The 24,394-nt window shown below is 42.5% G+C and overlaps 1 protein-coding gene across 1 annotated transcript; it reads right to left on the bottom strand.

Moving 5' to 3' along the window:
• Positions 1-1,720: 1,720 nt before the first annotated feature.
• LOC107110911 (coagulation factor X-like) lies at positions 1,721-24,271 on the bottom strand. The gene is given in 9 exon segments (XM_015411755.1): positions 1,721-2,502; positions 3,723-3,840; positions 4,497-4,616; positions 4,648-4,802; positions 5,260-5,391; positions 7,181-7,294; positions 9,533-9,557; positions 12,211-12,371; positions 24,196-24,271. Coding segments are annotated over 9 exon segments (1,491 nt in total). The 5' UTR covers positions 24,266-24,271; the 3' UTR covers positions 1,721-1,906.
• Between the last annotated feature and the right edge of the window lie 123 nt (positions 24,272-24,394).

Here is a 24,394-nt window from a genome sequence, read left to right as displayed (position 1 = left end):
AACTCCTTAAATATTCTTCAGATAATCCCAGTTCAGCCAATAAAGACATTATATACCTTTCATCTTTTCATATGCCAATATTATTAAAAGCAATGCTTGAAAGAAAAAGAAATATATAACATTTATGAACTATTATCGATATTGGTGGCAAAGCCAACTCTGATCTCACCATAACTGATGGTGTGGAATTAGGAACTCCCAACATCATATTTGCAAATTTATTTTGTATAACTTCTAATGGGTATAGATTTTCAGATCCCCAGATCGGGGTACAGCATTTGAAGGAGTAAACATCATAATCAAAGTAATTTATTACGGTATTACACCAGCATGAAACACAGAATAAAATATACCACAGTCATTGCTGAAAATCGTTAAAAGTTTCAGATAAAATTATAATAAACTTTGTATAAGAAATTGTTTTAAAAAAACCTCCAATAATACATAGAGATATATTGTGAAAAAAGGATTTTAACCCCTTTAAGACTTAAAATTTATAAAATAATATATATATTATATTGGCTTATGTTGTACTTTATGTTTCCTTACTTTCGTGAATGTTCAGTCAGGTTTTGTAGGCTCCTGCACAGAATTTCGCAAAAAGTGCAGTCACCGTGGGTTTTCTCCCAGGAGCAACATTTTAACATATCCGATATTTGAATACCAAGGGTTTTTTTGAGCAGGGAGGGAGATATACTTTGAACAATTCATTTTATAAAAAGGGCAGTAAAGGGCAGTAAAGGAGGACATATTCTCCTGTTTGGGCCATTTAAACCTAACAGCTGAGCAGTGTGGGTCCACAGCTGACCTAACAGGTTTATATGACTGCAGTCATTTCACTGGTTGGTTTCATTTCCCCCCACTTCAAAGCAGGGGGAAGCAAAATGGCTGCCAGCCATTTCATCCTAACAGCTGACAGGTGCACCCAGCCCACCATTATGTTGAAATGGCTATGGGGGGGGGGAGTAAAACGGACCGGGGAAATGGCTCACAGCTGTTTCAACTTAACAGCTTTGAAGTGAGAGGAAGTGAAACCAACCAGTGCAATGGCTCACAGCCATTTAAGCCTAACAGGTCAGCTGTTAGATTTAAATGGCCAGAACAGCCAGACCAAACCAGACCAAAGTCCAGTAAATGGTTGAAGAAGGCACCTTCCTTGAACATTGATTTGAGAGCTCTAAACTAGCTCACATTTGTGCCGAATTCTCGCTCGTGAACCTGCTCATGCCCAACCCTAGTGCTTAATACTGGCTATATTTCCCTAAAATGTTCATATAATTAATTACAATAGCATGAAACATAAAGTTGCATATTAGGGGGATTGTATTTGGAAAGTTTTTTAAAAATTACTGAAACATTAATTGTAAGTACCAAACTGACACACTGGGCCAGTGAATTCATGGTAGTTAAAATCTGCAGATGTTCATCCAGGTGCTAATTCAAATGTAGGTATTTTTTAACAACCTTTAGCTGAACTGAAAAATTTGAAAAGTTTCTGAACTTTTTAAACACATGTTCTGATCTAGAATATATTGTGGATATATTGTGATAATATCCTTTAAAAAAAAAAGAGTATTCTGAATCTCTTTATTAATTGTTGAATATTATCAGCATCCAATCATTTTGAAAATGGAAATCTTTTATTGTTATCCTATTCTTATGTCCTTTTGGATCAGCCAAGTTCCCATTAAGGAGTTTAGGAATCGAATAAAACGTGATGGATAAGTTGTAAGAGTTGAAATAAATAAATGTTTAAAAAACCCCAGTATAAATGTGTGGGAGTTCCGCTATAGCAAGGTAAAGAGGCAAGCTATGTGAAAAGCACATTAGTCAATGGCAGCAGTTTTCAAAGGAAGTCTTGGAAATGGTGTTGGTAGTTCTAAACAGAATTCACTGCTGAATGCCCCTAGACCCACCAAATAGATAACAGCTGCCCTGTTCATGCAACATTGTTTTGCATGGTTCGGGACATAATTCTCTTGATCCAAAATATGAATTTTGACACTTTTGTGTAAACCCCGTATTTTCCTTTTCTTGCACACCCTTCTCCCCAGCTGACTATACCAGTAACAAAATAAGTGCCCTTGTATTCAGTCACATGAGGGCCTCCGCTGTCACCCTGACATGCATCTTGTGCAACTGTATTATAGCCAGCACAGAACATATTTTCGGTGATTGCAAAGTTGCTTGACAGCTTGCAGGTATTCCTGTCAACATAGGGAAGCTTAACAACTTGAAGCTTGGCAGACTGCCGACCTTTTTCATGGATGCGCCCAAAGCCGCTAACAATGCCTGCGTCTTGAGCCATTAGGATTTGATTTGCAAAGTCCGGAGTGGGAAGGCATGCAGCAGTAACATTTACAGAGAACTGGATAGGTCTCTTCAGCTTAATCAGGGCTATATCGTAGTCGTAAGTTTGCAGCACAAATCTGTGATGGACGAGTATTTTTTCTACAGCGTAAAGAGTTCCCGTTCTTTCTCTTGCAGCTGTGTCCACTTCCCCTGTGTGAAGTCAATGCAGTAGAGTTATTATTATGATGCTCTAGTATGTTGGTCTTGAAATTGCTTAATTAACTTTTCAGTAGAGGTGTGTGTGAGAGAGAAGAAGCTTCAAGAGAGAGAACATGTATCATAAAAACTTCCCATCCCACTTGCAAGTGAGCTGTAGTTAAGGCACATCTGAGCAGTAACTTTCCTGATTCACCAGTTAATACGAGAAACAAACAGGAATGATATGATATGGAGAAAATCCCATGCTGGCATTTCTCTTACATGGCACATTTGTGCACAACAGCAGCACAGATTAAAAAATATTATTCTGAAAGAATGCACAGTGAGGACCCCAGGTATTAAATGCACATATGGACCTTAAGAACATAAGAACATAAGAGACGCCATTGTTGGATCAGGCCAAAGGCCCATCCAGTCCAACACTCTGTGTCACACAGTGGCCAGAAATACCAGTGCCATCAGGAGGTCCACCAGTGGGGCCAGGACATTAGAAGCCCTCCCACTGTTGACCCCCCCAAGCACCAAGATGACAGAGCATCACTTGCCCCAGAGTCCCTATCTATACCTTGTGGCTAATAGCCACTGATGGACCTCTGCTCCATATGCTTATCTAATTCCCTTTTGAAGCCGTCCATGCTTGTAGCCGCCACCACTTCCTGTGGCAGTGAATTCCAAGTGTTAATCACTCTTTGGGTGAAGAAGTACTTCCTTTTATCCGTTCTAACCCGACCACTCAGCAATTTCATGGAGTGCCCACGAGTTCTTGTATTGTGAGAAAGGGAGAAAAGTACCTCTTTCTCAACCTGCTCTTTCCCATGCATAATCTTATAAACTTCAATCATGTCACCCCTCAGTCGTCGTTTCTCCAAGCTTAAAGGGTCTACATGAATGCACTCAGCATACATCAGTTATACAGTTACAGTTTTGACAGTCAGTTAAAGGAAAACATGAGGTATAGGGAAATCATGCTGCTGAGGCCCTGTATCTGCCTGTTGTTGTTGCCTTGTTAGCAGTTTTGAATTGACACCGTTAAGGTGGGATATAAATATTTTTTAAAAACAAATAGAGTTTGAGAGGTGTGGTAGAATCTCCCTATTGTTCCCCTCCCCCCATGTGGACTCCCTTAGGGCATCCAGCTTATAGACATGTTTAATTAAGTGTCTTTGAAAAGTCTTTCCTTTAAAAGAAGACAAATGATTATGAGGACCTACCTAAAATAACTCTAATTGATTTTGTTTGGTTTATACAATGAGCTGCAGTAAGCACAAAAAACTGGTTCAAAACTGTTCCTCCGCAAAACCCGTCACCTTCTTCATTTATTAGAAGTGCCTGAAAAGGAAGGAAAAATGTCAGAAAAACAGGATTTGAAGACTGAAATACTTTTATCATAGGTTTTTAAAATTTTATTATACAATTTATTATTATTTATTTGTATTCCTATTTGCTAGAGTCCCTACAAAAAGTCAGGCGCTCTAAATTGGAAATAAGACACGGGTCCCGGCTCAGGCTTCTGAATTAAATGCAACTGATGACATTCAAGGGAAGGGATTTTCTAACCCACTTCTCTCAAGGGTGAAACTGACTGAACATATTTGCCCTTTCTGCACAGTTGTCACAAGCACATATACTGAGATGGTCTGGGCAAAGGGGAACTATCCTCCTAGGGGGGCACAGATGTTTCTATAATGGTGTTAATTGCAGTTTTAATGCATTGTATATCTGTTTTACTGTTTCTTTTTTATTCAGTTGCTTTTTTATTGTTGTTAACCACCTTGGATCCGGAAATGCTCAAGAGAAAGAAAGATAGATGGATGGATGATAGATGATGGATAGATGATAGATTTGTCAAAGGGCAGATGGGTTCTTTTGTGACAGTTTTTATACATGGCAAAACCAAAATGATTGATTTAAAAATATAAACATTATTTGCTGAATAATTCTTCAATAAAAAAAATTAATCAACTGGCACCACAAGGTACATATACCTGCCACGGACATTCACCCGGCATACAGTCTTGGCCGCCAACTACTCTCATACCAGGATCATGCTCAGTTTCTGAGTTAGAGTTGTTCTCTGCAGTGTTGAGTGAGACTTCACCCTGAGAGTGTAGAGATGGTCTTTGTGCATTTCTGGTCACTGGTAAAATTCTGGTCACTCAATGAATCATCAAAAATCAAATCTTTTTCATCATAGTCATGGAAAGTATCAGTTGTGCCTCCAAATGAACTTGCTTCCCTCTTGTTCTTTGGTGCTCTCTTTCTCACTGTAATTTGACCACAGGGAAAACTTCCTGCAAAAACATCAATAGCATTTAAAATGTATAGACACAACCAGTGTTCCCTCTAAGCTGAGTTGGTGTGAGCAAGCTCACAGTTTTTTAGTCTCTGGCTCACACACTTTTGCCTCAGCTCAGGAAGGAGGGCTCCAGAGCAAGCTAATTTATGCAGTATCCAAATCACTAGCTCACAACTTTAATGCCAGTAGCTCACAAAGAAGAATTTTTGCTCACAAGGCCCTAGCTACCAACTCCCAACCGCTCTCCCAACTGCTGTTTTCAACTGTCTCTCCCCAACATTCCATCAGCTCTCATTGGTCACTCTTAAGGAAAGGTAGAACCCAAGCTGTCCACCACAACCACATATTATCAGGGTTAGACAAAGTAATTAATGGCACACTAATAATATAATAAAGTTTGGTTAAAAGTGATAAAACTTCATAAATAACCTTAGTTCATGACATGACTATACCTGTAGCAACACAGGATGTTTCATCTTCCCCCAGAATATATCCATCAGCGCAAGAGCACACAACAGTGTTTTCCACAAGGGTGCAGAAGTGGTGACAGCCACCATTGTTGAGTTTGCAATACTTTTGGATCACTGCATAAAAAAATAAGTAAATAGAAACACTGAAAGGAAATAAATCCATGTTCTGCAAACAAAGGTAAAGATGATAAACAAATAAACAGGGATTTGGGACATTTTCCTCTAGAGCCAATGGAGAGTGTGTCAGGCCACCCTCTCGCAGAAAGACCCAGATGCAAATCCCTGCTCTGGATGACCTAAAGGTGGGCCAGCTACACAGACTGCAACTTTGTCATCTTCCCCCTCCTGCTGCAGCACAAAACACCCTGGGGATTTTGGGATGCAGAAGGAAGGGGAATTAGAAAGTTGTACTGCACAGAGAGAAACCCTTCTACCTATGGAAATGCTGAGTTGGAGCCAACCCATCATCTTTCAACCTAGGAATGATGCTATGTATGCTGCCCCAAGCTCCTTAGTGGGAGGGACGGATAAAATGCAATAGACAAATAGTAAATGAAGAGAGACAGATTGATACCCCTTGAGATCATTTTGGCTCTAGGTCATTTTCTTGTCCTCCAAGCATACTGCCTTAAGTGTTCTGTACTGCTGTAGATTTACTTAAATGAATAGGGGAAATATTGGGAGACCAAGAAAATAGTGATGAGAGGGAACTTTTTCAATCAAGGAACTTGCAGATCCATTTCCTGACTTGCAGCCAAATCTCCAGAAGAAATGGTGTGGAAAGGTATCCTACTTGTTCCTTAAGGAAATCTGAAGCCTTTTTCCAACCTAAGAATGGAAGGGTCATGTAATTTAGGGGACAGCTCATGAGGCTAGAGAGATTTCTTGTAGCCTAAAGTAGGATATCACCCTTTAGGTGTAGTATTGCCTGGTGACTGGTGACTGAGGCTGCCTTAAAGGCTTCTTTGTATGCATACCAGCTCCTGTGCCAGAAAGGACTTCCATGCACACCACATTGTCAGGGATCCTGTGACATGTCTCTATTGTGTACACAGAGGTGATACCAAAGTTCTGGATCAATTGACTGAAGGCAGCTCCATAGTTTACACAGCAAACCTGAGGCGTCCCATAAACCATGGATAATTCCTACATGTATTTATATGCTCACATACTGTGTCTGAACCCTGAGTGGGCCAGTTTGTGTGTGAAAGGGAACTTGTATGTCTCCTCTGCAGCCAGGTGCACAAGCTGTCCTTGCATTGGGAAGCTTATGTATCATACCAGGGGTGGTGGTGGTGGGGAATTCTCTCTCAGACATTACAAAGAGGTATGGAGAAGTGGAAGAACAGGTCACTTGTGCTATTTTCCCCACCCCAAACCACACACACACACAACAAAATATCCAAAGCTTCTTTAAGGTATTTGGATAGAAGTGTCAAGATATTTTTATTCATCTGTTCTTGAATCATATGCATTCTTTGCTTTCACAGTTGCTGTACAGAATTATTCTATAATTATAAACCTTTCATACTCGAAATCATTTTGATTCGTGTGCAGGAGGATGTGGCTTCGGCCTCAGATGAGGCCTCTTATCTTGGTGTTCTTAACTTAAGTCCCAGTGCCAAGGGCTGGTTGAAATGTTGGTGATCCCACATGTGGTGGGAGGACTTGGGACTGTATGCTCCTGCTGCCACAGCATGCCACAACATGCACATACATATTTACAGACATGCAAGCAGTATGCTCAGTTTCTGTTTTCCTCCCCCCCCCCCTTTTGGAGTTTTGGGAATAGCAGAAATCAGGGGAAATGGTGCATATCAACCGACCCTGTGTTAATTTAGGGATGCCGTACTCTATTATTTCAGCCCAAGTCACCACTCCGATGATCAAAAGGCAAACTTACCTGATTCACATTGGAGGCCATGATAACCATCTAAACACATACAGGTAAATTTACCAATTCCATCGTTGCACGTCCCACCATAATGGCAAGGGTTAGGCTCACATTGGTCCCCATCTAGAGTGGGAGGGGAAAAGAATCTAAGAGGCTAAAATATTTGTGTGTTACACAGACAAATGTGATGGCATTAATTGTCTCATCAGGATGCATGTTGTTTTCTGGCGTAAGTGCAGTCCCCACTGATACAAAAGTTTGCTGTGAGCCTTACCTGAAGCCAATATAGAATCCCATTTACTGTTCATAGATTCTGCACAGTATTCATATGCTAAGTTCCCAATATGCTGTTGTATTCTTTTTTAAAAAAAAATAAACACAGCTAACTAATCCTAATTCCATGTTACAGCAGCATTCAGATCCCCAAAAATCATTCAGTTCAGGTCATAAAACAAATGTAAATAGCACTCACAATATCAGGCTGTGGGGGGGGGGGATTTTTTTGATACCATTGTTAAGCTAGAAAATGTGTTTGGGTCTTAGGCTCCAAGCCCATTACATGGAAATATTCCATCAAAATTGACCTAACGTACTTTTATGCTATGGGTTTGAGTTGTTAAAGAATGTAATAAGTGTGTAACATTTGCACTCAGAGCTACAGAAGTGGGGGTTTAGCTTAAATGATAAAATGTTTTGTTGACTTTATGTTACTGGCCCAACAGCTTGCAGCTATGAATGGAGATATACATGTATCTTTACAAAAGTGGATCACAATCCTTTCTTACCTGTGCCTTCTTTCCCTTCTTTGCTTTGTTTTTTTCCAAAATGCCAACATTTAATGTTAATCTCCTTGGGACGAAGGACAGGTCTAACTATGTTATTTGTTTAAATGTTGTAAACTTCAGTGGCACCATTTAAAAACCAGCCAGTTCCTAGCAGGAGATAATGGCTGTGGCAACATAGAGAGCTTTAAAACAATTCTTAACAAAATGATTACTTGCACACAGAGCAAAAGGAAGGTACAAGAGGTTGTTTACTTGATTTTACTTTGTAACGCACCTCAGGCAGATTCCTTGGAGAGGTGGAATAATTTTTTTCTAAATAAATAATGGTTTCTTTTGGTTTTAAATGGAAAATGTAGTGGAGATAAAATAGCTTTTACTTAGAGCCAAGCAGAGTCATTGAGGAGTCTCTTCTGTTTGCACAAGAACTGTTGTGCACATGGAAGTTCTCCAAAGGATCCAACCTGGAATCCTCCTTCACAAATGTATGGCCACTAAGGGGATGCACACAGTTTAGTTCTTCTGGACAGGCTTTTTACAGGATCTATATATAAACGAAGTGGGTGTGATCCAGCCAGCTTATTTGCTAAAACTCACCAAATCATCTTCCTTACTACAGTCCCATCCCACATGGCTGTGTCCATAGAGGTCTCATGATCCCCTGCATAGCTTTTTTACGTGGTCAAAAGATACCCTTCCACCTTTTTTCACCTTCAGAGGAGATGGCTGGATCCAAACCTGTCTGAGGTACTACAGAATGATAATGTAGTTCCTTGGCCCATTCTGCATCTAGCATTGGTCCCACTGTTTTACCAAACCCACACTGGAACAGAAAAAGATGCTGCTCAAAACCACATTCAAATACCCCAGGCCAACACAGTACTGACTGCAGAATCGCCCTTGAACAGCCATAGGGTTGCCAAATGGGCCCAGGGGGCGGGGAATCCCCTGCTTCGGAGCCCCGATTTCCGCCCCGGCGGAATCGGGGCCCGGAGGAACCCCATCCCCGAAGCCACGTTGCTGATGTTGGGGGCGTGGCTGAGCCCGATGAGCTCAGCCACGCCCCCAACGTCAGCAACGTTTTACGTCACTTCCGGTGATGTCCTGCCGGCGCGCGCGCGCACGTACCCGAAACAAACTCCTGGACACCGCCGAGGCTCCCCCGCTCCGAGGGGTAAGTGGATTTGGCAACCCTAAACAGCCATAAAATGGCCATGACTCTATGCAGACAGTACCATAAAACCGAGAGATCAAAGGAAGTGAAACTGGCATGCAGTGTGGAGGCTATAATAAAATCCGACAATCAAAGAAAGTGAAAGTGGCATGCAATGTAGAGGGGAATTTCTGTTCCAACGTGGGTTTGGTAAAAGAGCAGAGTGAATGCTAGATGCAGAATGGGCCCTTGATTGCCAGAGTAGCCAACCCTAACCCTAGTGCAACTAGAAACTGAAGATCTGAGAGAGGGTGATTTGATATGACATCTTAATCATGATGAATCAGCAAATGTACGTTACCAAATATACATTCTCTGTATCTTCAATAAATGTTGTAGTACAAAAGACTTTAAAATATCTCTTACCAAAATATTTATTCCAGAATGCTTCCTAATGAGAAAAAACATAGCACGTTTATAAAATTAGTTAGCTGGAGTGTAAAAATGTCCATCACACAAATTAGAGAAAACTGATTCAAAGAGTAAGATTGACCTAATACAATCCTTTAAGGACCATCTATAGAGTTCATCACACTTCTGTAAATTCCACCACACCTTTTGTTTCCTTTTTTCCAAATGGTGAACCTTTTCCCTTTTTGTAACTTTACTACCCCCGCCCCTCAATGCACAATATGCTTTATGGACACTGCCCTAATAATACTTTGGTGTGTGTTGGGGGGGGGGGGAGTGCTGTCAAGTTGCAGTCAACTTATGGCGACCATATAAAGTTTTCAAGGCAAGACATGAGCAGAGGTAGTTTGACATCACCTTCCTCCGCATAGCAACCATGGTCTTCCTTGGTGGTCTCCCATCCAAGTACTAACCAGGACTGACCCTACTAAACTCCTGAGATCTGCTGAGATCTGGGGTAGATAGCCATACAGAAGATACATGATAGCTGTTCTGTGACAAGATCCGCACAGCTCTACCACTTCCCATCATGGTATTTTCTCTAACACAGCAGCTTGCAATCTGTAGCCTATTGAGGTCCAGGGCTCTCTGTGCATAGGATTACGGTTTCAAGAAGTCTAATAAAGGGCCAATATTAAAAATATTATAATATCTAAGAAAGGCAGTTAAAAACAAATAAGGGCCCAATGAAAGCCTCATTGCAAAGTTCAAGTGGCCTGAACCCAAGGGCCAATACAAATGACCTGGCGTGTTTCCGCCCTATTGGGGGCCTTCTTCAGAGGTCAAACAGTTTGAGGTACACATGTTATAATATTACATATTACAATAAGATGACCAATAAGTTAATATTGGACCAAAAAAAGAAAAGTTAAACAGCAAGATCAATGACACAAAACAAAGATGTTTGTGAGGCCTCTAAAGATGAGAGTCATGTGTCTGGTGCCAAATGCACAGCTGCTGAATTAGAACATCTTCCAATTCTGGTCCAGATAGGGTTCCCAAGTACTTACCATGATCCGGCGGGGGAAACATGCTCCCCGGGCGGACCATTCCTCTCTGTAATGCACCATGCCGTCGCCAGGAAGTGACGCCGGGCGACGCTCTGGCAATGGGACTGAAAACTCGATGGTACCATCGAGTTTCCAGCCCCATTGCCAGAGCGTTGCCCGGCGTCACTTCCTGGCGACGGCATGGTGCGGCGCGTCTGTTGTCCCCACAGGAATGATCCTGCAAGGACGTCTGTGTCCCCCACCAAATCACGGTAAGTACTTGGGAAGCCTGGGTCCAGAAAGCACCTATGTGGCTATCTTAGTCAGAACCAGAGTGTCCTTAAGCAAATAGCACCCTTTGTGGTTCTTGATTCCAGTTTTTGGGTCATGTTTGTTTTCCCCTCCCTGTGTCTTACCACTTGTAGGATTACGGTTGCCAGCTCTGGGCTGGAAATACTTGAAGATATGGAGGGGTAGAGCCTGAGGAGGGTGGGGTTTGAGAAGGAGAGGGGCTTCCAAGGGGTATAATGCCAGAGAGTCCACCTTCCAAAGTAGCCATTTTCTCCCAATGAACTGATCTCTATTACCTGGAGATCAGGTGTAATACCAGGTGATCTCCAGCCACCACCTGGAGGTTGGCAACCCCACACCAGATCCACTGAGCTACAAGTGCATTACAGGAAATCAGAAGGGGAGCCAGGATCATACACAATCCAAGAGAGCAGGAGACAGAAAAACAAACCAAGCACCCAGAGGTGCATTGTAGTGAGGAACTGGCTGAGGGTCAGAGTCGTAAAGGAATCACTTGAGCCTCTTCTTGCTTTCACAAGCATACAGATAACCAGGAGGCTGGCAAAGTTGCTTTCCTTGCATGTGTATTAGCAGCAGGTCCTTCCAAAAGGGAAAAAAGGCGAGGAGGAGGAGGCGGCAACCACTAGCTTGCAACTCAGCAGGAAGGGCTTCATGACCCATTTCTCCAGTCCCTCTGCATTGTCAAGAAAGGCCCCAGAACTGGCTTGCCAAACAGTACATTGGCATGAACTTGCAAAATATTATTCACTTACAAATATTTTCAGTTTAATGTAACCTCTCTGGTCCTTGTAAAAAAGAAGTACATTTGATGTATTTAATCAATATGTATGAATCAGGAAAAGAAAAGGAACAAACTGTGGCAAACTATGATACTATAATACATAACCTGAACAAAATAATTTCTCAGGTTCTTAGGATCATGGTATTTCAATTTGTCTAGGTATGTGTAACGTTTGCTATGGAAGTCAGGATTTAACTTTCCACATAAATTGTAGCAAAATTAAATAGAAATCTAGTGGTACTAATGGGATTTTATTCCAGCATAAGTTTTTGTGCACTAGAGTCCACTTCTTTTGATACAGAGAGATACCTTTATCAGGAACACTGTTTTTCTAACTTTCCCAATGATGGGGGCAGACTCATTGTGCTTGCATCTTGTACATGGGCACACATGTGGCAATTATGGATTGATAGGGCCAGTGCACTCACTCCCCCTTCTCAAATACTGGCCCCGGAACAGATACATCATGTTTTCAGTGCTACTAACCAACTAGCATAAAGCAGAAATCAACTATAAAACCAAAATAAACCCAGGAACACGGCTGTCCTTACTGTTTTCGCTTGATCTTCAAAGACCTCTCTGGCTTCTTCTTTTGAGCACCTCTCCTCATAACACTCTCGTTCAATATTTCCTTTCTTAAACTCCTCGAACATTGCATTGGCACGCCTAGTTCTGCTCAGAAATTTGTTGGCAGTTTTGTCCCCTAAGAATACTTAGCAAAGAAAGAAAGAAAGAAAGAAAGATTTGTTGCTTCACAGGCAAACTTCTCTGTCTATTAAAAACAACTAAATAAAGTGAATAGAAAAGTGTAATTAGAGCGGCTCTAATTTCATGGGAAGAGCACTGTTGTGTGTAATGGTGGAAAACATAACAATAGGTGGGTAAGTAAGAGATTTTTTGATATTGTCTACACTACAAGAGTAAGTTGCAGATCAGCTATGAGACAGAGTTTGCCCTGGTCCAGATGTTTACCTTGTCACATGGACAGAAGCCACCCACAGTCTGTAGTGGCTGCTAGTCCCCAAAACCGTTACAGGCAGCTATACTTCAAGTCTTCCTCCAGTCTTCTCCTCATCCCATGTTTCAGGCAAGAAGAGAGAGCACTTCCACTCATTCAGTCTTATGGCAGCACAACTCCTGGCTGCTGCTATAGGAAATAAGGAAACCCATGTCCTATATTTGCCAGTTTCCTTGTTAGAGCTTGCAAAAACAGCAAAGGTCTTGCAATGGCAGCTTTCTACTTGCTCCAAGGGTGATGAGAAGGCTGGAAGGCTATCTGTAAGTTCTGGACCAGAGACAATCAGCCAGTGGAAGGCTCAGTAAGAGGCAAATCAGGACACTGTCGAAGTTTTAGAATTCCCACTTACATCCAACACCGATGCTGAATTTTAATACATTTTAATAGATATCATTATGTGCCATGAAGATATGGGTGTGTAACATGCCTGAGTCAACAGCCTTTGTAGGACATATGTTTAGTTTTCCTGTAACTGCTAGACTCAGGTGGTTTGAATAAGAAATGCACAAGCTCAACAAACACAATAATTTAAAGAGAAAAAATTATTCTAATTCCACACCAGACAGATACATTATAAAGCTGTTTCTACAAGGAGGTTTTTGTCTTCTTTGGCTACCAGGTAACAACACCTGCTTTTATTTTTTTTAGCATCCACTCACTGTCATGATCTAGTTGTGTTCCAGTTGTCCTTTCCCCATCTGCAATATGCTCTTTCCCAAACCTGCTTTCCTCTGATATTTTGGGAAGAGCACAGTCCAAGTGTCTTAGCAATCTGGATAGAAAGATGCACATCATCTCACCTACAGCAATGCCATTTTCCTTCCCTTGGCTCCACCACCTGCCATTTTCCCTGAGGGCTATTTTGGGATTTTTTTGTAAGAATTTTGTTGAAAAGGTTCTGCATGGAGAAGTCCTGCATGGAGCCATGATTGACTCTGTTGTCGAACTTGTGTGTAGCCACCTAAGTAACATAATTTTTATAACAGATCATGGTGGGTGATTATGTCATGTTGATACTGTGGGGAAGCATGAAAACCTCACACTTTCCAACAGCATCACACCTAGTGCAAATAGCTCATGTGGAAACAGCTTTAGTCATGTAGGTGCAACCTAACTTTCCCAGAGTTTGTTGATTACCGCAAGCAGTAAGAATGGGAAAAACTGGGTTGCCTTAAATCAATGGTTTTTAAACTGTGAGTTAGGACCAAAAGTGGGTTGTGAGACCAGGAGGGAGGAAGAGGAGGAACAGAGTGAAATAGAGGAGGATGCTGTATGGCTTGCCTCTGTGGCATGGTTTGCCTCTGTGGCATGGCCACAGCTTGTTGTTCAGTAATGTTATTGAGTTCAGCATTTGTATAAATAGGGAGTCACCCCAAATGACCGACACAATCACTTTTAACTTTAAAAGGGATAACTTCTCTGAAATGAGGGGACATGTGAGGAAGAAACTGAAAGGAAAAGTAGAAAGGGTCAAAACCATTGGAGAAGTTTGGAGACTATTTAAAACTACAGTCCTAGAAGGTCACTAATATATAGTCTCAGTGAGGTTGATAAAAGGGAACACAGGCTGTGGCAAATAAAATGCAAGTCTGTGATCAGACAGGCAAAAAGGGAATATGAGGAGCATATAGCAAAAAACATTAAGACCAACAATAAAACTTTCTTCAAATACATTAGAAGCAGGAAACCAGCCAGGGAGGCAGTGGGGCCCTTGGATGACCAAGGGATAAAAGAAGTATGGCATGGTTTGCCTCTGTGGCATGGCCACAGCTTGTTGTTCAGTAATGTTATTGAGTTCAGCATTTGTATAAATAGGGAGTCACCCCAAATGACCGACACAATCACTTTTAACTTTAAAAGGGATAACTTCTCTGAAATGAGGGGACATGTGAGGAAGAAACTGAAAGGAAAAGTAGAAAGGGTCAAAACCATTGGAGAAGTTTGGAGACTATTTAAAACTACAGTCCTAGAAGGTCACTAATATATAGTCTCAGTGAGGTTGATAAAAGGGAACACAGGCTGTGGCAAATAAAATGCAAGTCTGTGATCAGACAGGCAAAAAGGGAATATGAGGAGCATATAGCAAAAAACATTAAGACCAACAATAAAACTTTCTTCAAATACATTAGAAGCAGGAAACCAGCCAGGGAGGCAGTGGGGCCCTTGGATGACCAAGGGATAAAAGAAGTATTGAAGGATGACAAGGAAATGGCTGAGAAACTGAATGCATATTTTTTTTGCCTCTGTCTTCACTGTGGAAAATGAGAAGTGCTTGCCCACTCCAGGACTGCTGATTTCAGGAGGGATGTTGAAAGACCTGAGTCAGACTGAGGTGACGAGAGAGGAGGTCCTATGACTGATAGACAACTTAAAAATGGATAAATCACCAGGCCCGGGTGGCATCCATCCGAGAGTTCTGAAAGAACTCAAATGTGAAATTGTGGATCTCCTGACAAAAATATGGAAACTTTCTTTAAAATCAGCCTCCATTCCTGAGGACTGGAAGGTAGCTAATGTCACTTCCATCTTTAAAAAGGGTTCCAGACGAAATCCAGGAAATTACAGACCATTCAGTCTGATGCTGATACTGGATAAGTTGGTGGCAACTGTCATTAAGGAAAGAATTAGTAGGCACAGAGATGAACAAAACCAATTGAGGCAGACTCAGCATGGGTTCTGTTAGTGTTCTTTGAGGGGGTGAACAAACATGTGGACAAGGGGGATCCAATAGATGTTGTTTACCTTGACTTCCAGAAAGCTGTTGATAAAGTTCCTCATCAAAGGCTCCCAAAAAAGCTCAATAGTCATGGGATAAAAGGATCAAAAACTGGCTAACTAATAGGAAACAGAGAGTGAGTATAAATGGGCAATTTTCTCAGTGGAGGGTGGTAAGCAGTGGGGTACTGCAGGGATCAGTACTGGGTCCGATGTTTTTTAACTGTTTATTAATGACTTGGAGTTGGGAGTAAGCAGTGAAGTGGCTAAATTTGCAGATGACATGAAGTTGTTCCGGGTTGTGAAAAGCAGGGAGGATTATGTTGCCAGAGGCAGTTTCTTTTACTCTTGGGTAGCCCCAAAGCAGGAGCACCCCACTTTCTAACCTGACCCAGAGACCCACAAAACTCAGGCCAAGGAAGGCACTCCTGGTTCTGAAACACAGAGCTAGACACAGCTCTGAAAAAGTGGTCTCCATTTTCAGGTGACAGGCAACCTCAAAGCAAGCCTCCAGTCTTCCCCCTCCACCCAGCAGAGAGATGCTTATGGAATGACAATGAGTTCCACCAGGTGAAGTCTAAAGTCTATTCAGAGGCCACCTGGCAAATTGTCCTCTTCTCTCCAGTACCTCACCCAGCCCTTTTGTATCATCCTGTGTCTATGTGTAAATTCTTTGTCTTTCCTGCTCTGTCTTTCAGGATACCGGGATAAACCAATAAATCATTCCAATGTTTAGCAATCATTCCTTACACGAATCAGGGACTCATCTCCCACCTTTTGTCTATATTTGGGAACCTATTCAATTGCCTTGGCCAGGACCATTAGTGGTGAGATAATTCATTCAACTAGCCACTCAGCACCTAGCTAATCCAATCAAGATACTGTCAAATCTCAGCATAGCCTGACCCTGCCTCTCTGGAACTTCATTGGTTACATCCAGGCCTTGCCCATCCTGATGCCACACACCCCTGGGACTCATCATTTGCCCAGGTAATCTATTGTTCTCACCTGAGACCAGCCCCCAGGGCTGCCCATTGCTCTGCATTGTCTTCCAATGGGTATATCCCAGCGAACACATGGCATTAGAGTGTGTGCTTCTGCCCTGATGCTAACTGGCAGTCCACACCTGAAACCCTCTAGGGTTTGGGCCATTACCCTTTCTTCATGGACCTCTGCACATCTGGACAGGTAGTATCACCCCATAACCCCTCCATTAGATATCAATCACCTCTGCCTCCTTAAGTCTGTATTGTGTGCGTGAATGTTTGATTATTGTTTGGGAACTTGAGAATATTTAGTAAAGAAATCCTTATTTTAGCCACCCAGTCTCTTTGTCTATTCCTGGGTTCTTGGGAATTCTAACTCTGATATACACAGGTCTGATCCTACAGTGATGCCAATTGCATATTAATAATATATCAAGGCATTTTGGCTAACAATTGTGGGGCACTCCAAAGGGATCTGTTGAGGATGGGCGAGTGGGCGTCAATGTGGCAAGTGGGGTTCAATGTGGCCAGGTGCAAAGTGATGCACATTGGAGCCAAAAATCCTAACTGTAAATACATGTTAATAGGGTCTGAACTGGCAGAGACTGACCAAGAGAGAGATCTTGGAGTCATAGTAGATAACTCACTGAAAATGTCAAGACAGTGTGTGAAGGCCAGCACTATGCTGGGGATTATTAGGAAGAGAATTGAAAAGAAATCAGCCAGTATCATAATGCCCCTGTATTAATTGATGCTGCGACCTCATTTGTGAGGTCCTCATTTGTGTGGCCCTCATTTGTGGTGACAGTTCTGGTCACCACACCTCAAAAAGGATATTATAGCATTGGAAAAGGTGCAGAAAAGGGCCACTAGAATGATAAAAGGGTTGGAACAGTTTCCCTATGAAGAAAGGTTAAAGTGCTTGGGGCTCTTTATCTTGGAGAAACGATGACTGAGGGGTGACATGATAGAGGCTTACAACATTATGCATGGGATAGACCAGGTAGAGAAAGAAGCACTTTTCTCCGTTTCTCACAATACAAGAACTCGTGAGCACTCAAATTGCTGAGCAGTCGGGTTAGAACAAATAAAAGGAAGGACTTCTTCACCCAAAGAGTGATTAACACATGGAATTCACTGCCACAGGAGGTGGTGGCGGCTACAAGCATGGACAGCTTCAAGAGGGAATTAGATAAACACAAGAGGCGGGACCCACAATACTCGCGGGGAGGGGGAGTATTCCCCACAGCTCCCGGCCTGCAGAAGCAGGAGACACGGCAGCAGGTGAGCCCAGCCTTCTCCCTCCCCCCCCCCCCCCGCCCGCGGCGGGCGAGGCCAGCCCGCCAAGCTTTCTTCTTTCCCCCCCTCTCCAGCAGCAGTGGTGGTGGCGGCAAGGCCGGCCCGCCCACCAAGCGTTCTCTCTCCCCCCCCTCCCCAGCAGTGGCAGCAGCAGTGGTGGGATTTAAGTATCCCCCCTATACTTTTGGGGGATTTAAGTATTCCCCCCTATAGTTATTTAGAGTTTTTAGATTTTTCTTCACATCTGGGGATTTCCCCAAATGTGCAGGAAAATCTCCCTGCCCCCCAGGTGCCTCCGATGTGTGGATTTAGATATCTGCCCGCAGGGGGCGCCTTGGCTATTAGATATATAGATATGGAGCAGAGGTCCATCAGTGGCTATTAGCCACAAGGTATAGATAGGAACTCTCAGTCTGGGGCAAGTGATCCACTGTATTCTTGGTGCTGGGGGGGGGCAACAGTGGGAGAGCTTCTACTGTCCTTGCCCCACTGATGGACCTCCTGAAGGCACCTGGTGTTTTTGGCCACCATGTGGCAGAGTGTTGGACTGGATGGGCCATTGGTCTGATCCAACATTGGTTTCTCTTATGTTCTTAATGCAATATATTTACAAACATTAAGCATTAAATGTAGAATATGAACTCGTTCAGTGTTAACTGATGTGAGAAGGAAGTTGTATGGAGTTACTTTGCAAGTGGATCCCAAAATATAATAAGTTGAGGAGTGGTTCCACCTTCAAAAAGTCTGAGAATTCCTGCTTATGTTGTTTTTTTAAAGTTAAATGGTTTTCTGATTATGTGTCCTTCTCCATCTTTGGGACTGCCAAGGAAGTGACTGTTTAAATTGCACAATGTTTTGCAATGTCTATTTTTCCCTGAATATATTTAAATTTGCTAACCACTCTTTTATCTCTCCTCCTTCTCTATTTGTATGTTTTTCCCCATTAAAACGCAGAAAGGCTGCATGAAGATTATTTGCTGAATTGGCTAGAACTTTGACCTTGCAATTAAAAGGTTTGTCCTCATTCTTCATCCTTTGAGTAGATGCTACCAGAGTAATATCTATGCATGAATTTTATTTTTAAATGAGTTAATACTTAATTCTCTTTCACGTATTTATTGGTGATTGCTTTGATGCAGAGAAATGCAAGGACAGCAGAAGACTGACAGTCAGTTAAGAACATATGAGCAGCCATGTTGGATCAGTCCAACACTCTGTGTCCAAAACCCAGGTGTCATCAGGAGGTCCACCAATGGGGCCAGAACTCCAGAAGCCCTCCCACTGTAGCCCCCCCATGCACCAAGGATACAGAGTATCACTGCCCCAGACATAGTGTTCCATCTATACCTTATGGCCAATAGCCACTGATGGATCTGTGCTCCATATGTTTATCCAGTCTCCTCTTGAAGCTATCTATGCTTCCTATGGCACTGAGTTCCACATGTTAATTACTCTTTGGGTGAAAAGTACTTCCTTGTATCTGTTCTAAACCTACTGATTATCAATTTCATTGAGTGCCCACAAGTTCTTGTATTGTGAGAAAGGGGAAAAAGTACTTCTTTCTCTACCTGGTCTATCCTATGCATAATGTTGTAAGCAGTGTTCCCTCTAAGCTGAGTTAGTGTGAGCTAGCTCACAGTTTTTTAGCCTCCGGCTCACCCATTTTTGTCTCTGCTCAGGAAGGAGGGCTCCAGAGCAAACTAATTTATGCAGCAGCCAAACTGCTCGCTCACCAGTTTAATGCCAGAAGCTCACAAAGTCGAATTTTTGCTCACAAGACTCCACAGCTTAGAGGGAACATTGGTTGTAAGCCTCTATCATGTCACCCCTCAGTCATCGTTTCTCCAAGCTAAAGAGCCCCAAGCACTTTAACCTTTTTTAATGGGGAAAGTGTTCCATGCCCTTAATCATATAAGGGAGAAAAAGTACTTCTTTCTCTGCCTGGTCTATCCCATGCATAATGTTGTAAGCCTCTATCATGTCACCCCTCAGTCATCGTTTCTCCAAGCTAAAGAGCCCCAAGCGCTTTAACCTTTTTTTATGGGGAAAGTGTTCCATCCCCTTAATCATATAAACAGAGGCAAAAAAAAAAAAAAAGCATTCAGCTTCTCTGCCATTTCCCTATCATCCTTTAGTAATCCTTTTACCTTTCGGTCATCCAAGGGCCCCACTGCCTCCCTGGCTGGTTTTCTGCTTCTAATGTATTTGAATAAATTTTTATTATTAGTCCTTATGCGTTTTGCAATATGTTCCTCATAGTCCCTTTTTGCCTGTCTGATCACAGTCTTGCATTTTATTTGCCAAAGCCTGTGCTCCCTTTTATTTACCTCACTCAGACTAGCCTTCCACTGCTTCAAAGAATCTTTCTTACCTTTTACTGCTTCCATTACTTTGTTCATTAACCATACAGGTCTTTTTAGATACCTATTTGTACCTTTCCTAACCTGTGGTATACATTTCATCTGAGCTTCTAGGATTGTAGCTTTAAATAGTCTCCAAGCTTCCTGAAGGGATTTGCCCCTCCTTACCTTTCCTTTCAGTTTCTTCTTCACAAGCCCCCTCATTTGAGAGAAGTTACCCCTTCTAAAGTTAAATGTGGGGGTTTTTTGTTCTTTTTGGGCAACTCCCTATTTTCATAAATGTTAAACTTAATAGCATTATGGTCACTGTTCCCAACCGGTGCTATCACATTAACATCTCTCACCAGGTCTTGGGCATTACTTAGGACCAAGTCCAGGATCGCCTCCCCCCTGGTAGGTTCTGTGACCATCTGCTCCATGGCACAGTCATTGAGAGTATCTAGAAACCCAATCTCTTTTTCCTAATTTGAACACATATTGATCCAATCAATGTGGGTAGTTAAAATCACCTGATCTCCGCAAGCTTGCAGGGAAATGCCAGCTTTGTGCTCTTAAAAGGGAAAAGTGGCTGCTCTTAAAGGGGAAACGCCGGCTCCTGCATTTAAAAGGGAAACGCCGGCTCCTTTAAGTGCAGGGAACTGCCGTTTCTGGAGATCTGGCGCATGGGCGGGGGGGGGGGCGGCGGACGTCCCCAATGTGACATCATCACGTCGGGGATGCCCCGCCCCCTCCAGGAACGCCCCCAAAGTTCCCCGCTGGGGGTGGAAGATGGACTTGGCAACCCTATCCAAAAAGCATCCCAGTTCCTAACAAACGTAAATCCTTCCTCCATACACCATTGTTTCATCCATGCATTGAGACTCCTAATTTGTGCCTGTCTAGTTGACCCATGGAACAGGAAGGACTTCTGAGAAGGCCACCTTGGAGGGCCTAGTTACTCTCAGTAATAAATGCTAACAGCTACATCTTTCTGTCTCTCTTGGCTTCTAGAAGAGAACTACCTCTTTTGTTCACACAAAGGGCCATAAACGTGTGAATACATTAATGCTAGATCAAAGTATTTCTACAAACAAGAAGTTAGTTGAACAATACAAAGGTTACAGATCACTTCATTAGGATAAACAACTCCCACAAACTTTCCCGCCCGTTGAATACATTATGTAACCTAACATTGCTGAGCTAACAAACAACATTTAACTCTGTAATGGCTGAAGTGTAAGCAACTTGCAATTCCAACACTCCTGCCTAAATTTTTCCTCCAGGACCACACAACTACATTTCCCCACATTGTTAGTGCAAACACGTACCATAACCATTGGCTCCTTCCCAGCACTATCTACCAGCCTATCCAGACCACATGTAATGTCTGCTACCTTTACACCAGGTAGGCACGTCACCATGTGGTCAGTATGTGGGTTCACAACCCATCTGTCTACATGCCTAAGGATCAAATCACCAACTACCAAGGGCTCCCCTCCCTCCCCGCCCAGGGATGATTCCTTAGTACAAAAGGATACCTGTTCACCAACTAAATAAGGGGTCCCTTCTGAGGGAACATTCCCCTTATCATCAGCATGGTGCCCTGTTTCCCCTTGACCCTCATACTCCCTGACAGCAGCGGGACTGCCATTCTCAGAGTGGGACAAATTAACAAATTCCCGAGAGACTTATCCATGTGCCTGACTGACTGTCTCTGGCTGTGGTCACACACACTAAATAATCCACTTTCAATGCAATTCACAACTGGATTTTACTGTGTGAACTGGCAAAATCCAATTCAAAAGTGGATTGAAAGTAGATTATTTAGTGTGTGTGACCACAGCGTCTGCTTCTCCAGGTCAGCCACCTCAGCCTCAAGGGTGCGAACTCATTCCCAGAGAACCAGGAGCTCCTTGTACTGAGCACACACCCATGACTTCTGTCTACTTGACAGACAGTCCACTCAGTGCAATATACTGGATAGTCCCAACCTCCTGCTTCCACAATTGCCTTTTATTATTTGTGATTTTTGGCCTCTTTTTTAACCCCCCTTTTTATAAAATGTCCTATTTATGTACAATTGTTTGCGGAAAGTGTTCTTACACTTTTAGGGATGGGGAGAGACTAGTGCCCTGGTTTCCTCACCCTGCTGCTGAACACGCACTTCTACTAAACTCACTTGTTTATTACCTTGTTCCAGACACTTTGTCACTGGAGCTAAAACACTTCAGCACTGGAGCAGGACCTGCTACCTCCCTGGGCCTGCTTGTGAATAGCTTGGCCCAAAAACTCCACCTCCCCATTGGGGCCAATAACACTGATTGGGAGTGAACCAATAAAGGAGGATGAGTGATACAGCCTCTGGTTGATTAACAATAGGTCTTGCTGAAAAGGAGCTACTCAGACCTCTTCTCTTTCTCAGGCTGCCTTTTACTTCAAATGCTAATTTAATTTCAAATGTTACTTTAGCCCTTCTTGGCTTGGATAAAGGGGACTTTAGTTGAATAGCTGCTTCAACAGTTCCAGAGATACGTAACTGCTTGTTTTCTTGGGGGGGGACCCTTCTTTAAAGAATGTGAGAATTAGCTTAAACATTTAGTTTAATATTGGACCCAGTTTTGTTTTTAATCCGTAGCTGAAGTTTGTTTTGTTATTTGCTTTCCTTTTTCTGTTACAAAAACCTGCCTAAGGTTCAACCTTATCTGTGAACTCACTATCCCTAGACTCTGGTAGTAGTACTTTAATCTATAGTTATAGTAAAGTTCCAAAGTGATTTTTAGAGCTTAAGATACCACTGTGCCCTCAGTTTTAATCCTTGTCCTTTGTTTGACCCTCTGTTTAACCATACTGCAGTAAAACTAAACAATAACTTCTGAGCCTGTTTAGAACTAACAGTAGCTACACCTGAGTAGTCTGAGCAGTTACAACTAAACTAAAATTAAAGGTAAAGGTAAAGGTTCCCTTGCTCGAAAGCCAGTCGAATCCGACTCTAGGGTTGCGGTGCTCATCTCCGTTTCAAAGCTGAAGAGCCAGCACTGTCCAAAGACGTTTCCGTGGTCATGTGGCCGGCATGACTAAACACCAAGGCGCACGGAATGCTGTTACCTTCCCACTGAAGTGGTACCTATTTATCTACTTGCAATTTCTTGCTTTCGAACTGCTAGATTGGCAGGAGCTGGAACTAGAGACGGGAGCTCACTCCGTCATGCGGCACACCCGGGTCTCGAACTGCTGAACTACTGACCTTCCACAGCCTGGAGTTCAGCATCTTAACCACTAACATTCGCTACAATTGAGTGATTTAAGCAGCTACAACGCTGAGAAGTTACACAATCTTGGTACCTAAAGGTATTTTTTTAACTATTTGCCCTCCTTACTATTTGAACCCTTTTCACTTAGCCTATCTTGATAGAATTTTATATTAAAATTTAGATATTGGGTTCCTGTACAAAGACTCAAGCAGGGCAACATGGTGCACTTCTATGTACCGGTCTGTCATTGGATGCTGGCTCTCCACCCCCCACGAGTTCTAAAACCTAGAAGTAAGTCACCTAAGATTTTAATTCCAGGGCACCAGTGAAGCTGTTGTTATATTCTACTATGTTATGTTTCACTTAGGAGCTTAAGCAGTTTGACAGCTGCTTGTGTTACATTTACTACCAGCTTTACTGATCTCTGAAACCAAGATTTCCCCCCCCCTTCTATCAAAGAAATATTTCTTTCTTGTCTTCCTTTTCTTCTTCTCTATTCCTTCATGATTCTTTGGTTTTGTACCACACTATCTTGAATTTTAATAAATCATCACGTTAATGAATTTTCTGCTTATGATGAGTTCCATACAACACAACATTCTATAACTAGGTTCTTTTTCCTCTCCCCTCTGACTGAGGAGGAGATATTTCTGAGAGAAGTTACACTGCATTGCTGCTGGTCTTTCCTTCCACAGATTAAATGGTATGGTGCACCCTTTATTTTAATAGGAAAGAATCCAATTTCACACATGGTCTGTAGGCACTAAACTCAGGCATGTTTTATATATAACAAGACCATGCCATTGGGAAATATTTCTTCTCGCGTGTGATCCATTCTCATCCTGACAACAAAAGAGAAATGTCTCTTGTTCAAAATAAGTTAAAACAATTACATGGAAAGAGAAAAAAAGAAATCAAAGGAACTTACCATTTATTTCTGCCTCCAGGAGTCTTGACAAAAAAGCAAACAGCAGAATGACAAACAGCTGGTTAGCCATAGTGCCAGTCTGAGAAAACAACAGCAGTGTTTCACTTCAGGGCCAGCGATGAACAAGGTTCAAACAGCACACTTCCTGTGACTGTGTTGTAGCTCTTATCATGTACAACCAAAACGCTCGCCTTTGGAC

Source organism: Gekko japonicus, unplaced genomic scaffold (genome assembly GCF_001447785.1).
Source record: "Gekko japonicus isolate JY-2015 unplaced genomic scaffold, Gekko_japonicus_V1.1 scaffold247, whole genome shotgun sequence".
Classification (NCBI taxonomy): Eukaryota; Metazoa; Chordata; class Lepidosauria; order Squamata; family Gekkonidae; genus Gekko; species Gekko japonicus.
This window is presented reverse-complemented; position numbering and strand designations above follow the sequence as displayed.